The sequence below is a fragment of the Silurus meridionalis genome, chromosome 29, assembly GCF_014805685.1.
Source record: "Silurus meridionalis isolate SWU-2019-XX chromosome 29, ASM1480568v1, whole genome shotgun sequence".
Classification (NCBI taxonomy): domain Eukaryota; kingdom Metazoa; phylum Chordata; class Actinopteri; order Siluriformes; family Siluridae; genus Silurus; species Silurus meridionalis.
In genome coordinates, this window is record NC_060912.1 from 3,770,969 (window position 1) to 3,785,325 (window position 14,357).

Genomic DNA, 14,357 nt, shown 5'->3' on the forward strand with positions numbered 1-14,357 from the left:
CATGTGTATTGCTCATGTTCTGAGATGTGTTTGGAGAATCTTTTCATAATTAACTCTGACTGTTGAATGAGCTTGTTCAGACCCGTGATGGTCCCTGAATCGAAATTAAGCTGTTATGTACGAAACGTTTGCAGACACCTGATCAGCCGCTCGTACGGTAAAGCACACGGTTCTATAGAATGGCTTTCTATGCTGAAACGTTTCTCTTCACTTGAACTAAAAGACCCAAACATTGTTTCCCGATCTGCTCAAGTGTATAAATAATCGAGATAATTAAGTCATTATGGATAAAGGTGCCAAATGCTGTAAATGTGAGAAGGTATACAGACAGTATATACGGTCCCATACAGGAGGTCTTTTTTTTTTCCTCTGCTCACAGCAGCTCATCTTAAGATGACCTGTAGGTCAGGGATTTTATTTATTTTTTGGTGGGTTTAGGTTCCTGTATGAAGAATAATGTTTGCGTGTCTTTCCTTCAGGAGTCTCTGTTACGTCCAGCAACACGGGTGTCCCTGACATTTCAGGGTCTGTTTACACAAAGACACAGGTGAGCGTCGCTCCTGAAAGCTTTACTCAGATCTGAGTCTAATGAGACGGTCTCTTTATTGTTTTGTTGCTCTTCTCGTGCAGTCCTTTGAGAAGCAGGGTTATCACGCGGCAGCAGCACCGGGAGCCTCGTTCAGCGTGCCCTCAGCGCTGGGAAGCGGCGGCCCCATCAACCCCCCGGCTGCAGCGCCCTATGCCCCGGCGCCCTTCATGCACATCCTCACTCCTCATCAGCAGCCTCACTCACAGATGCTGCACCACCACCTACAGCAGGACGCTCAGGTCAGCAGCAACCACCATCCCAGTCGTTATAGTTCCATGAATGTTCAGGTTTTAATAGGGGCAGATTGGGTTGAGCACCAGTTTAAGGATCTTGATCATTATCACATTTCGAGCAGTAAGGAGGAATATGGAATAAATGTATTAACCTGTAAAAATGTATATTCATTGTAATATTAAGTCAGTTCTTTGTACTCTGTCAAACAAGAGTATTAATGGGTGAATGGGACATATGGACCCATACCTGCTTTTAACACATTTTTTATTGTAAATAAATTGATCTGGTTGGATGCTAACTGCATCTAACCAAAACAATCTGTAACCTTTTATCAGTGCTTATAAGCCAGAGATGGCCAAACTAGTGAGCTTTGATTTGTTCTACCAGACTGTATATGAGGAGAGAAGAGGAAAGGGGTTATAAATGTTTTATTTGTAAGCTGAGAAAACATTGGCGGTACCTCCCCCTGTGCACAACAATTTAAAATGTATTATTACTGAGCGAGTGACCCACAATAATTCACGTGTTAATGTTCTTTTAAGCTGTGCTTGGAGAATTTTCCATCATTAACACTGTGATAATGCGAAACACTGACTGGAATGATCTTGTTAAGGGCTAGTGTATGAAAGGTTTTGCAGACACCTGTCTAATCACACCCACAGTAAAGCACGCAATTGTACAGAATGTCTTTCAATGCGGTAACATTAGTTTCTCTACACTGAAACTTAAAGGTCCAAACATGTTCCATATGACTGCTCCTGTGTATAAAGCAAGCTTCATAAAGATATGGTGTGTTAAGGTTCGAGTGGAGCAGTTGATCTTCAGACCTTCTCAGTAGCCTCAGTGTCTGATCTCATTAATGCTGTTGAAACTGAATGATCACAAACAGCCATGCTTTAAATCTAATGGAAAAGCAGATAAATCTATAAAGGGGAAGATCATGGAGATGTTGGAATTCTGATCGGAGGATCATGAGTTCAAATCCCAGCAATGGGACATCTGCCAAATGCTGTAAATGTAAGCCCAAGTGAGATGCTCTTAATAGTCCACAGACTTTCATCCTGATGAAAGTGAACAAATGCCGATAACCAAATAGTTAAACGATTAATCCTCGTTTTTAAAATGGATAGTGGATTAAAAAAAACACTATAACATAGTTCTGAACATTATTAAAAAAAGAGTACTGAATCATGAAAATGTGCTAAATAAATACATTAATGAAGAATTATATATGTATGTATGTATGTATGTGTATGTGTGTAAAAACAATCAGCACGTGGTGTCAGTTATTTGCCTCTAGAGGCCGCTCTTGTAATGACAACAGACCTGTATGAATTTTTGCCTATCGACTGTCGTCAAAACCGATTAATTGGTCAACCTGAACTCTGAATCGGCACTGAACTGTTGTATTATAAATGGGATTGTTTTGGTTGTGTTATAAGTCTCATTGACCGAGAAAACTTGCAAAATAAAACCGATGCAGACTTTGCATACATTAGAGAGTATTGTTTTCTATTGACTTCTAAAAATGATAAAATCCTAAATGAGGAACCATGCAAATGTTTGATATAATGCAACATTTAAATGTAGCCCTTGTATCAGCCAGATACTGGAACGTGGAATGTTGGAGCAGGAAATTCCCTCTGATGTTCAGTGCCCAGGGCAGTTGTTCAATTTTTGAACCTCCTTGATATTTTGTTTTGAAATATTCTGTTTTTGTTTTTTCTCAGACTGGATCCGGACAACGAAGTCAGAATGCTTCCATTCAGCAGAAGTCCCAGATCAACAAGTCTACTTACAACAGCTACAACTGGGGAGGCAATTAACTTGCCCTTGATTCCAATCTGGTGTACAAAAAAAGGCTGAATTAGTGGACCCCTTCTCTTCCACACTGATCGTCTGTGGCACCATTCTTTCACTTCACCCTGCCCAATTGCCCTAAAGTTCTCCTCGATCCCCATGTTGGTACTCTACTAGAGTGGTAGCTGTGTGTGTGTGTGTGTGTGTGTGTGTGTGTGTGTGTGTGTGTGTGTGTGTGTGTGTGTGTGTGTGTGTGTGTGTGTGTGTGTGTGTGTGTGTGAGGGGTTGACGACTGGCCTGGGAAGCAGTGTTGAAAGGGAACCTCTCAGTCAAGCATAGAGTGTAATGAGTTTAAGTAATAATCCCCATGGTCTCTTCTTTCATTCTGTCTTGTATGTAACAGAGCTATTTTCAAAAGGAGTGTTTTTTGTAACTGGTGGAAGAGGAAGAGAAGTTGGGTTTATGGGTTTGGTGGGGAAACTCCTGCCCCTAATTAGACACCCTGCTTAATTTAACTCAAGGAATACATGTTAAAAGGTTTATACACGAGGGCACAAAGATGTGAAGGATGAGGGAACGTGAGTTTTCTAGGACCCTTTTTGTCTCTCATGCTTAAATGTGTGTCTGTAATAAGGGTGTAATTGGACACTGTTTTTGTTTAAACCCCTTCAGTTATCCCCAATTTATTGTACAGGCTTGGCAAATGAAGAGGATGCTGTTCATGTGCATATCCATGTTCTTTATATTGGCATACTTTTTTTTTGTTTGTTTTTTTTAGTCTTTTTCTCCCCCCCCCTTTCCCTTTTATTCCCCCCCCCAGGAAGGTAGAAAGGGTTGTTTACGCTACCTCTGCAAATTTCTGAGGTATCGCTGTCTGTCCTGCTCTTTTTCGAGAGGTTGGCGTATACTTACATCACTTTGTACGTGCAAGTGTGTACCATTTCCTCCTCAAACATTCTATGTGGCAATGTTTCCCTCCCCGTTCCTATGTTTTATTGATTTTTCTGTTGATTAGAAAAGTATGAATGGATTTGTATGATCAGTTCCCTCTTTTTTTTTTTTTTTTCCTTTTCTTTTTTTGTCAGTGACTTTCTTTTTGTACCGTGTTTTAAGGAAAAAAAACAAAATAAATAAATGGATAAATTTGTCCTGTACATACATATACATATATATAAAAACACAAGTACTGTAGTCCACATTTGTTTGATGGCTTTTCCCCTCCTCCTGAATCCTTTACACATAGACCTAACATTTGTTTCATATTTTTTTTATTTTGTAATATATATAAATATAAATATTAAGTAAATAAACAAGAAAAAGACATTTTCATCATTTTGGATGTGAATGTCTTTTTTTAAGAAAACAGTTTTGGATGTCGTGTTTCTGTGTTGTGTGAGAGATGGTTTTGGAAAACCAGTCAATTGCCTACGGGGCCTTTGATCGATCTTTTTTTAGGAAACCATATATAATTATATCAACTACATATAAATAAAATTTACTGTATAGAGGGATTTCTATACAAACCTTTTTTTTTCTGCAAATGGCAAGCTGGTTAAGGAGGTTAAATAATGAAGTTTTTGTCTAAAATCATGCTACATCTGTGTAACATTTTAACGTGATAAATGTAGATCACATTTTAACATTGTTTTATTGCTTTTTGTTTTATTTAAAAAATGATTAGACTAGTCTTTAAATGTTGCAAGTGATTATGGCTACTTCTGGATGATAAATCCAAATGATAACATATCTCACACACACACACACACACACACACACACACACACACAGTAAAACACTGATCAGGCATAACATTATGACCACCAGCCTTATATTGTGTTGGTCCCCTGTTTGTTGCCAAAACACTCCTGACCCTTCGAGCATGAACTTCTTCAGCAGTTTGAGCTACAGGAGCTCGTATGTTGGATCGGACCACACGGACCAGCCTTCGCGCCTCACGTGTGTCAATGAACCTCGGCCCCCCATGACCCTGTTGCCAGTTCCATTACTGTTTCTTCCTTGTAGCACTTTTTTGGCCCACTTTAGACTCGCTCAAATAGTTACACATCTATTTTTCCTGCTTGTAACATCAACTTTGAGGACAGAAATAATATATCCCACCCACTAAAAGGTGATCGAGACGAAGAAGAGAGAATCAGTGTTAATCCTCTTATGAATATCTTTACACACACTTGGAATCCAGACATTTCTCCAAACATTCAGCTGAAATACTTTGCCATGCCTCTTTGAAAACTTTGCAAAAAGTGGTATTCACTTGTCAAAGATTTCTTTTTGACCTTGCGATCCGGTTCATTCCAGAGACTTTTCAAATGTCCCTTCAGGATAAATCGATCATTGATCAGGTTATTAACTGTTCACTGATGGGTGCTCAAATGCAGAAATGCAATTGTAAGAGACTGTTTATATTCATTCCAGTCCAGATCGAGCCTCTTAGTTATCGAGTTGCTCTAAAACGTCAGGGATCTTTAGGTTTTTCATATGGAACCATCCTCAGCTGCATTGTGGTCTCCAATTAAAGGAACTCCATCCAGAGGTAGGATGCCAGAATTGAATCATGCAGATCCAGAGAGAGAAAAGACAGGAACATTTGTGATTGGTACCTTAGGTGCTTGTTTAAAAATAAAACTGAGGAGGTTATAGGTGAGCCTGCATGAGAAGGGAAGTGCCTGCAAGTTCATAGTGTTAATAATATAAACAATGGCTTAGAATTGCACCTTTTTGTTGTTTGTTTTAGTATTTTTTTATAGCACTTTTAAGTCAAGTCAAGTTTATTTCTATAGCGCTTTTTACAACAGACATTGTTTTAAAGCAGCTTTACACAAATCAACAGTGATGGTGAATGGTGTGTATTTATCCCTGATGAGCAGCCGTGGCGACTGTGGCAAGGAAAAACTCCCTTAGATGTTATGAGGAAGAAACCTTGAGAGGAACCAGACTCAAAAAGGGAACCCATCCTCATCTGGGTGACATCAAGAGTTTGATCATAAATCTTTCAACAATACAGAACACTGGACAGTGAGAACTAACATGAGCACTGGAGTATAAGATTATAAGTGATGTTCTTTCTGCAGTCTTAAACAGTCTATATGGTTAGTAGCTCCGAGTTTTATGAGCTCAGCATTTGTGGTCACCACAGATCCAGCATCATTTTCTCCATGCCAGAGCCTTTAAACACTCCAGGAGGTCCAATGTCAAAACTCCACACATGTAGCGGGATCCAAATGGCACTGGTACGTCTCTAGATGGTTCGGGATGTTTGCGAGTTCGGCATCTACTTCTTCAAAGGTCCGTAATCATCACGAGGTGGGAGGTGACTGGAGCTGGCCAAACCTCAGGGTGTCTCGGGATGGGGAGAGAAAGAGAATCAGTGGAGAGAAATTAGCGTAGCTGCTGTTCATGATATTAACAGCACAAGTTGATAATGTGCATGTGATCAGATGTTCTATGTTAGATGATATGTGATGTGTGTTATGTGTAGGCTTTGCTAAAAAGATATGTTTTTAATCTACACTTAAACTGGGAGAGTGTGTCTGAGCCCCGGCAATGTCCCTGGAGCAATGGTCATTGGTACCTCGGGAACAGGTTTAACTTGACAGAGAGAGAAATCAGGATCATTAAGTATCCTTAAGACACATAACCACCAACAAATGTAAGCCAACACATGTGAGTGAAGGGAACGACAGCATCCAAAGATCCAAATTTACCAAAACACACCGTCGATTATCTGCTTCTTTACCTAAGAAAAACTACCTGACAAAATGCCCAAGTTGCATAAATAGCTTCTGCATTTAATGTCCCATCCCAGAACAGTACACCTCAACGATGATAAAACAATAAATTACCACTCTGTGTTTATGATGAGGATGGGTTCCCTTCTGAGTCCAGGTCCACTTAAGGTTTCTTCCTTGTACCATCTCATAGAGACTTTCCATCTCACAGTCACCACTAGCTCACCCATTAGGGATAAACTTATAGACAAACATATAAATTCAAATTGTATAACTAATATTAACATATTTAAGCTGTTTTGAGACAAAGCCCGTTGTTGAAAGCACTATACAAATAACACTAAACTGAACTGAGGTGTTTGTGTTGTATTTTCACAGAACTTTTATACATTATATTAGGGGTGTAACGGTAAAGAAAAGTCACGGTTAGGTTCAATTTCGGAACAGTTGGGAAAGAAATGCAGAACATAAAATGCCAAGCAAAATTACCACTTAATATGTTCGTAAGGAACCTCACATTTAAACTATGTTCTGCATTTAAAAAAATGGCACCGAACCGAAGGCCATGTACCGAAACTGTTCGGTACGAATACGTGTACCGTTACACCCCTACATTATGTGTATATTATACTAACGTGCCAAATCAAACGTGCGGAGGATCCGCTGTAGCGACCCCTAACGGGAGAAGCCGAAAGAAAGTTTATACTAAACATTTAATAATAATGTCTTTTCTATAGGCACATGCACATGCACAAGATTCTCATTTTTTATCTTATTAAATATATCTATAGAATATATTGAACGTATCTGTATGTTTACTTTTATAATTCATTTTATACATAAACAGTGCTCCTGTGTTTACAACTGTTATAATCCGCCATGTTGGCTTAAGCAGACTGTTCCAAGTTTCATTGTCGGGGTGGAGGGGGTATGTATCAGTGGGCTTTGCATACGGTTGTGTACTTGTACAGAGGAAAGATTTAGCGTGTTGTACTGTTTATTAAAAATTCAATTTTATTCTTTTCTTCATCTTTACAGTAATTAAAATGTGTTTAAATGTGTAATCCAAAACACATTTCAGGTAAACACCCCTACGTTAAAGTAGGCCAGATGGTTTAATTCTTGAGTCGTCATAAGTGAGATCACGTGACGTGTTTGCCATTTTTTACTCCGTGCGGCTGTTTAGTGACTGTCAGTTCCCACCTGAACAGTAAATGAGTATATTTGATTTGTTTCGGGGATTTTTTTGGGTTCCAGGAGGCCAGAGGTGAGTCCTTAATTTGATATTTATATTAGAAATCACAACCTCTTCTAAAGTTTAATGTCCTAATCAGCTCCTGTAGTGACTTGCAAAATATTAACTAGAGGACACTGGGACACAGTCATAAGGACTTCCATACGGGGTTCCTGGAAGTTCCTTAACAAGTCCCAAAGCGAAAATTAGTACTTAGAAAACTGAACCTGACATTTATGGCATCTGGCAGACAGCTTTTTCCAGAGCGACATACAACTGAGTAGTTGAGAGTTAGGGGCCTTTCTCAAGGGCCCAACAGTGGCATCTTGGTGCTGGGATTTGAACTTATCTCCTTCCGATCCATTACCTTAACCAATAAGCTACCAACCATTTGTGTAAGAATAAATCCTGGAAAATGAAAACAGTGTAGTTTATATCAAAGTCATGATATTGAAATAAAATCTTGTATGACAGAGAAATCAGTGCCAGTCGAAGGTTTGGCAGCTCCTCCTTTTTATTTTGATTATTTTTTAACGTTTTACATTAACACTAAAGACGCCCCAAACTATAAAAGAACACACAAAGAACTATGTAGCAAACAAAAGCGTGATGACCCTGAATATTTTATATTTCCGACTGTCTAAATGACCTCCAGTTAGATTTGATGATCGCTTGTCACACTCATGGCTTTTTCCCATCAGATTCACAGGATAGTCACCTGGAATGGTTTAAATTCACAGGTTTCCCTTGTCAATAGTTAATTTGTGTTAACTTAATGCGCTTTAGACCATCGGTTGTCTTGTGCAGAGAAAATGGTAACTACAGAGTCAGTCGTTCTCTTAGTGCTACTATAACTGCTGTCCGAATCCATATTATGGCAACAAACACAGGGTTAATTAAAGAGAAAAGACAGTCTATCGTTACATTATGAAATGAAGGGAAGTCAATCTGAAAAATCTCAAGAGCTTTAAATGTGTCCCCGAATGCAGGACGAGAGCGAGTTTGACAAGGGCTAAATCTTGATGGCTAAACGACTGGACGGCCGAGGCAAAGCAAAGGCTGGCCCGTGTGGTCCGATCCAACAGACGAGCTTCTGTAACTCAAATTGCTGAAGAAGTTACTGCTGTTAATGCTCGACCGGGTCGAAACTGTTTGGCAGCAAAAGGGGGACTTTTTTTCTGTTTATCCATATTAATGGCTAGAAGGTTGCATATGGGTGTGATAGTCAGGGGGACACTTACTTTTAGCTATATACGGTATCAGAATTGCGAAATCTTCACTTCTGTATGTCATAGATAGCTTTTACTAACAGCACATAGGTTTTTATTGTTTATATGAAGGGTAATTCTGAGCTTGTTTTGCCAGGGAGCCCTTCTTCGATGGTTTGACCCATGAAGACGACGATGACGATGAAGAGGAGGGCGGATTCGATCGCGAATACTTGGACAGATTTGACGACGCCTTCAGATTCAGCTTCAGTCTTGGCCCAAATGGGATGCGTATCGAGGAGCCACAGACGTTTGGTCAAATATTCCGGGAAATGGAAGAAATATTTGCTGGTTTAGGCAATTTTCGGCATGGTACACTTCATCTCTTCATCTCTTATACTCTTATACACTGTGTTTCTTTTTCCCTCCCATTTTCAGCTTTCACTTTGACATTCTGAACCAATGAGACCTTGCTCTTGCTCCAGTGTTTGCATTGTAGGGATGTTAAGATTCACGTGTTTGTATCAGTGCATCGGCATAAAAGTTAACGATGTGATGCATCGGTTAAAAAAAGTGTGCATCAAATACAAGTCGGCATTTGTATCCTGATGCGTCGTTTTTTTACATATTTGCATCTGTAAAAAAAATATATATATTTATAATAATTTTTATATTTGTTAGAAATGGACCATTCATTTGTGACCAATATTGTATATGTAGATTGATTTCCCCTCTCTAAACTGCTGCTACGTAAATATGACGTATCACTAGTATCGGGCTGTGCATTTGGTACCTGATGCAGATGCAGATTCATAATCTGCACCGCTCCTCAGAGGCTGTAATCCAGTGGTACCGCTCATATTCACTGGTCTGGAAGTGGTGAACAAACCCTTTCCCGGGCTGAGACAAGCTAGCTAGCTTCGGGGTTGGCCAACCTCCTCACCGTGTCTAACTTTTCTGGAAAATTGATTTTTAAGTATGAGACCAAATCAATTTCTCTTCCTCCGTAGGCATAAAAAAGTCTAACTCAGATGTATTAATGTGTGCAGAACGCTACATGTTTTTTGCCAGTCGAACTTGTTTGTAACAATTTCCCTCTGACCAACCAATCAGAGGAGGGAAAAATGCCGGCATTATTAGAATTAGAAGGCTTTGCTGGCCCTGACCGCCCGCCACTGCATATCACGTAGAATACAGATTAACATGGCAGAGGTAGAGCTGCATCTTCCTGCACATTGTTAACTTTTATGCCGATGCAAATCTGTAAATCTTACCATCCCTAGTACATGTCACTGAACGTGTTTATCTTGCTGTAAAGTTTTCTCCTTTTTTTCAGATATGCCCAGTATTGAGGCTCCACCTCAGGAAAGGAGAGAGGAAAGAAGTAGGGACTCGCTCAGAGACTACATGCTGAAAAAGCCGGACGATTCTACCCGTGACGCATCTAGAGACATAGAGCCTTCATCACCTAGAGACCCAAATGTCCCCTGGAGACCTTTCCATCACTGGACACCGTTCTCAAGGGTGAGACATTAGAATCTCTTTATTTTAAGTAAGAAAGCAGCAGTTCTCAATGCGTTACAATCCGGAACAGGTTTTTCATATTAATGATAGTTGTTTGTTGTTTCCATTTAAGGACATTTGGAGCGATGGACCAAGACAAAGGCAGGGAGAATCGAAAGAGGACAGTGGTGAGTTTCTGAATATGTCTGTATGTTAATTGATTTGAAGCTAATACTTATATACAGTAAAACTAATTTTTACTCATGAAGAATTGCTGTTGTGGTTTCGGTTCATGCTGTGAGCCGCCATATTGATTTAAACGCTGAATTTGAGGTTGTTCCGAAGTTGTTTGGGCAATTACCAGTTTAGAAGTTATGAGTTACAGGTTTCTGTTGAATTTCATGAAGTTCACAAGTTTTTATTGAGTTTCTTGAAGTACGTGTAAAAAGCTTACGGTCATTGCAGTAGTTGTCAGTGTAGTTTGTGTAGTTTCTTTGTCCATTTAGAGTCATGAAGGCCTCCGATGTAAAATATGTAAAGTCGTATAATTCTACAGTTTACCACACGTCACCATGGATACCTCACAAATGAAGGTTACTGTGGATGATTCAACTCAAGAACCATGAAGATGGATTCGGAGTGTAATTAATCACATTATGGCATCACATTATGACCACCTGCCTAATATTGAGTCCCCCTTTTGCTGCCAAAACAGTTGTGACCCTTCGAGCATTAACTTCTTCAGCAGTTTGAGCTACAGGAGCTCGTCTGTTGGATCGGACCACACGGATCAGCCTTCACTCACCACGTGCATCAGTACGCCCCGGCCGCACACGACCCTGTCGCCGGTTCACCACTGTTCCTTCCTTGGAGCACTTTTAATAGATACTGACCAATGCAGACCAGGAACATCTCACAGGCGCCACGGTTTTGGAGATGTTCCGACCCAGATGTCCAAACGTCACATTTTGGCTCTTGTCAAACTCAAATCCTTACGCTCACCCATTTTTCCTGCTTTAAACACATCAACTGACTACTTACTGCCATATATATCATACTCACTAACAGGTGCCATGATCAGTGTAAACTGCTGCAATGGCTTAAGGCTGCAATTACAATGAAATGATTGATTCAAATGTCTAAATTGAAGCATTTTGAGTATTCGATGTGCTCTAGATGAGGACTGGTTCTTTTTTGAGTCTGGTTCCTCTCAAGGTTTCTTCCTCATAATGTTTTAGGGAGTTTTTTCCCGTCACAGTCACCACTGGCTCGCTCATTAGGGATAAACTTATAGGGACTAATTTACTCTAAAGTTTATATTCCTAATCTATTTATCTCTGTAAAGCTAATTTGGGACAATGACAAGTCTTTACAAATCGTATAGAAATGAATTAAAACGCGGCGGGTTTGTTCATTGTGGTTCGGTGTCTCAGATCTTCTCCTTTGTGTGATGGATTGTGAAGTAGTGAAGATTAAAAGGTAACAAATAAATGTAGGGAAATATATTTGGAATATTTCCTGCACAGTTTTGTAATTCCTTTTTTTTTATTTATTTATTTTTGATTCCAGATCTTGATTCTCAGGTGTCTTCAGAGGGACTTGACCAAATCTTAAGCCGAGCTCCACCTCAGCCCAAAACTCGATCCTTCTTTCAGTCTGTTACAGTTACCAAAGTGGTTAAACCTGATGGAGTGAGTGATTTGTGACTTTTCTTTTTATTTCTCCCAATATGTCCATTTCTTTTCAATAGCTATTTAAGTAACATAGTGAATGTGAGGCCAAACACATCCTTCCTCTGAGCCATGTGACGCCAGACAACATGCTTTAACTCTCGATTTTTGAAAAAGTAGTTCTGGCTGAAGCATGAATGGCACTTTATTGTTCCTATAGTAACAATTGATACACAATCTTAGGCTTTAACAAAGAAGTTGACAGAGAAGTTTCCAATTTTGAGTTTCTCAGGAATTCGACTGCAGTTTGAGAGAGTAAGAGCGTGAAAGAGAGAGAAAGGGCTGCTGGTAAACGAGTGATTACTCATAATGTAATGGTGTTTGTATGTGTGAGTGCAGACGGTAGAAGAGAGACGTACAGTAAGGGATGGCCAGGGTAATGAAGAGACTACAGTGACCCGCTCAGGAGGCCCTGGTTCTCTAGAAGGTCGGCGTGATGATCCAGCTTCTCCTTCAGCAGGTGGGTTCACACACTCTGAAAACATCGCAACCTGCATCAAAGAACAAGAAAGTATGACTGCAGTACAGTAGAAAGTTTGCAGAAAAGTCAGCAGTGAATGTTTTAATAACATGCACCGAAAAACAAACAAGAATGAATTTTACAGAATTAAATTAGAACAGCAAATACCTTTACAGAGTGTTTTAAATGATTCAGATACCTGCTGCCCAGATGCTCCTGCATCCTGGATCATGGAAGGTGAAACTTAAATCTGTCACAGGGGGTGGATTTATTCATGCATGTTAAATATATTTATAAAAAGCATCATGTATTATAGTTAATAGACTGTATATTCACTTACTGGTAGTAAATCTGTAGTTCTGTGTGAAATCACACGTATTCAAGCTACGAATATCGCAAAAGCATTTCACATGCTCTCATATTTGGTCAGGATTTAACTTCCTGTTCTGTTCCCAGGTGGCCATGGGCCTTTCTCTGAATTGCACGATGAGACCTCCATGTTCTCCAAGTTCTTTGGAAGATTCAGAAGTTGAGCGGAGAGAGGACACGAGGACGCGAGTGCATCTGAGTATCAGACACACAAATACAGACAGTGACAAATGCAAACTGCTTCAGCACCATCTTTATTTTCTTTCATTCTTTTTTTTTTTTCTTTAAAACTGCCGACTGCTATTTATCTGTTAAATTGTAATGTGTATAAGCAAATTGTTCAGAATAGAAATAAAGAATAGAATCTGCTTTAGTGTTAACAATTTCTCTTTACTGGAACTAAGATGCTGAACCTGTTGATCGATGGGGTGTCGATCTGCAGCAGACAATGACATGGGCCGGAGTATTTTTGTGGTGATTTTATTATGATGTTAAATGTATTTATTATGCCACCTAATGACAGTTTATTATGTTCTGCACCGTACAGGCGAATGAGCATCACTTTTCAGAGCTATTCAGCCTATTAAAAGAGCATTATTACTGTCATAATGACTTTTTCAAATTCATTGCTATTGAAATAAAAACATTTATAATTATTATTATTATTATTATTATAACTCAGTAATATAGCGCTCTCTTAATGTTCATGTTGATCAAAATATATTATACTGGTTTCACCTGAATAGTTTTAACCCCCAAAACATCTCAGCATCAGTTCATTGCATAAGTCATTGAATGTAAAATGGTTAAACCAGTTGTCATCATCTGTCATCTAAAATGTCTATTAAAATTTTATTTATAAATGTGACTTGAATTAATGAATTGTGCAGATGAATCTTGAATGTCACTAATGTAGGCGAGTGAAAGGCATCAGATCAACCAATAATCAACTCTTCTTCTTCTTTCGGCGCTACATCAGACCATCCTGTCCCCTACATCTGCCTGTTTCAACCCAATTACCTGCATGTCTTCTCTTACCACATTTAATATAATATTAAATAATTTAAATATTAGTAAAAGATAACACAAGTGAACACAACATGGAGTTTTTAAATGAAGGTTTTTAAATGAACACATGGCCCTGTGTGAAAAAGTGTCTGCCCCCTAAACCTAATAACTGGTTGGGCCACCCTTAGCAGCAACAACTACAATTAAGCGTTGTGGAGGAATTTTGGTCACTCATCTATGCAGAATTGTTGTAATTCAGCCACATTGGAGGGTTTTCGAGCATGAACTGCCTTTTTAAGGTCATGCCACAGCATCTCAATAGGATTCAGGTCAGGACTTTGACTAGGCCACTCCAAAGTCTTCATTTTGTTTTTCTTCAGCCATTCACAGGTGAACTTGCTGGTGTGTTTTGGATCATTGTCCTGCAAGTTCGCTTCAGCTTGAGGTCAGGAACAGATGGCCGGACATTCACCTTC

General features: G+C 39.4%; 2 protein-coding genes across 7 annotated transcripts in view; both read left to right on the forward strand.

The window, feature by feature from the left end:
• Nucleotides 1–3,777, forward strand: part of ubap2l (ubiquitin associated protein 2-like) — a 35,857-nt gene extending 32,080 nt beyond the window's left edge. For all 6 annotated transcript variants that reach the window (XM_046843848.1, XM_046843847.1, XM_046843852.1 and 3 more), the window contains 3 exons: nt 480–547; nt 631–828; nt 2,554–3,777. In XM_046843848.1, the coding sequence (XP_046699804.1) occupies nt 480–547; nt 631–828; nt 2,554–2,649 (362 nt within the window). In that variant the 3' untranslated portion in view covers nt 2,650–3,777. The remainder of the gene's footprint in view (nt 1–479; nt 548–630; nt 829–2,553) is intronic.
• A 3,726-nt stretch (nt 3,778–7,503) lies between these two features.
• Nucleotides 7,504–13,242, forward strand: hax1 (HCLS1 associated protein X-1). Its single transcript, XM_046843653.1, has 7 exons — nt 7,504–7,636; nt 8,969–9,183; nt 10,148–10,335; nt 10,448–10,502; nt 11,884–12,005; nt 12,384–12,504; nt 12,961–13,242. Exons 1-7 carry the CDS (start codon nt 7,584–7,586, stop codon nt 13,035–13,037), a joined length of 831 nt encoding a protein of 276 aa, XP_046699609.1. The 5' UTR covers nt 7,504–7,583; the 3' UTR covers nt 13,038–13,242.
• Nucleotides 13,243–14,357: the final 1,115 nt, after the last annotated feature.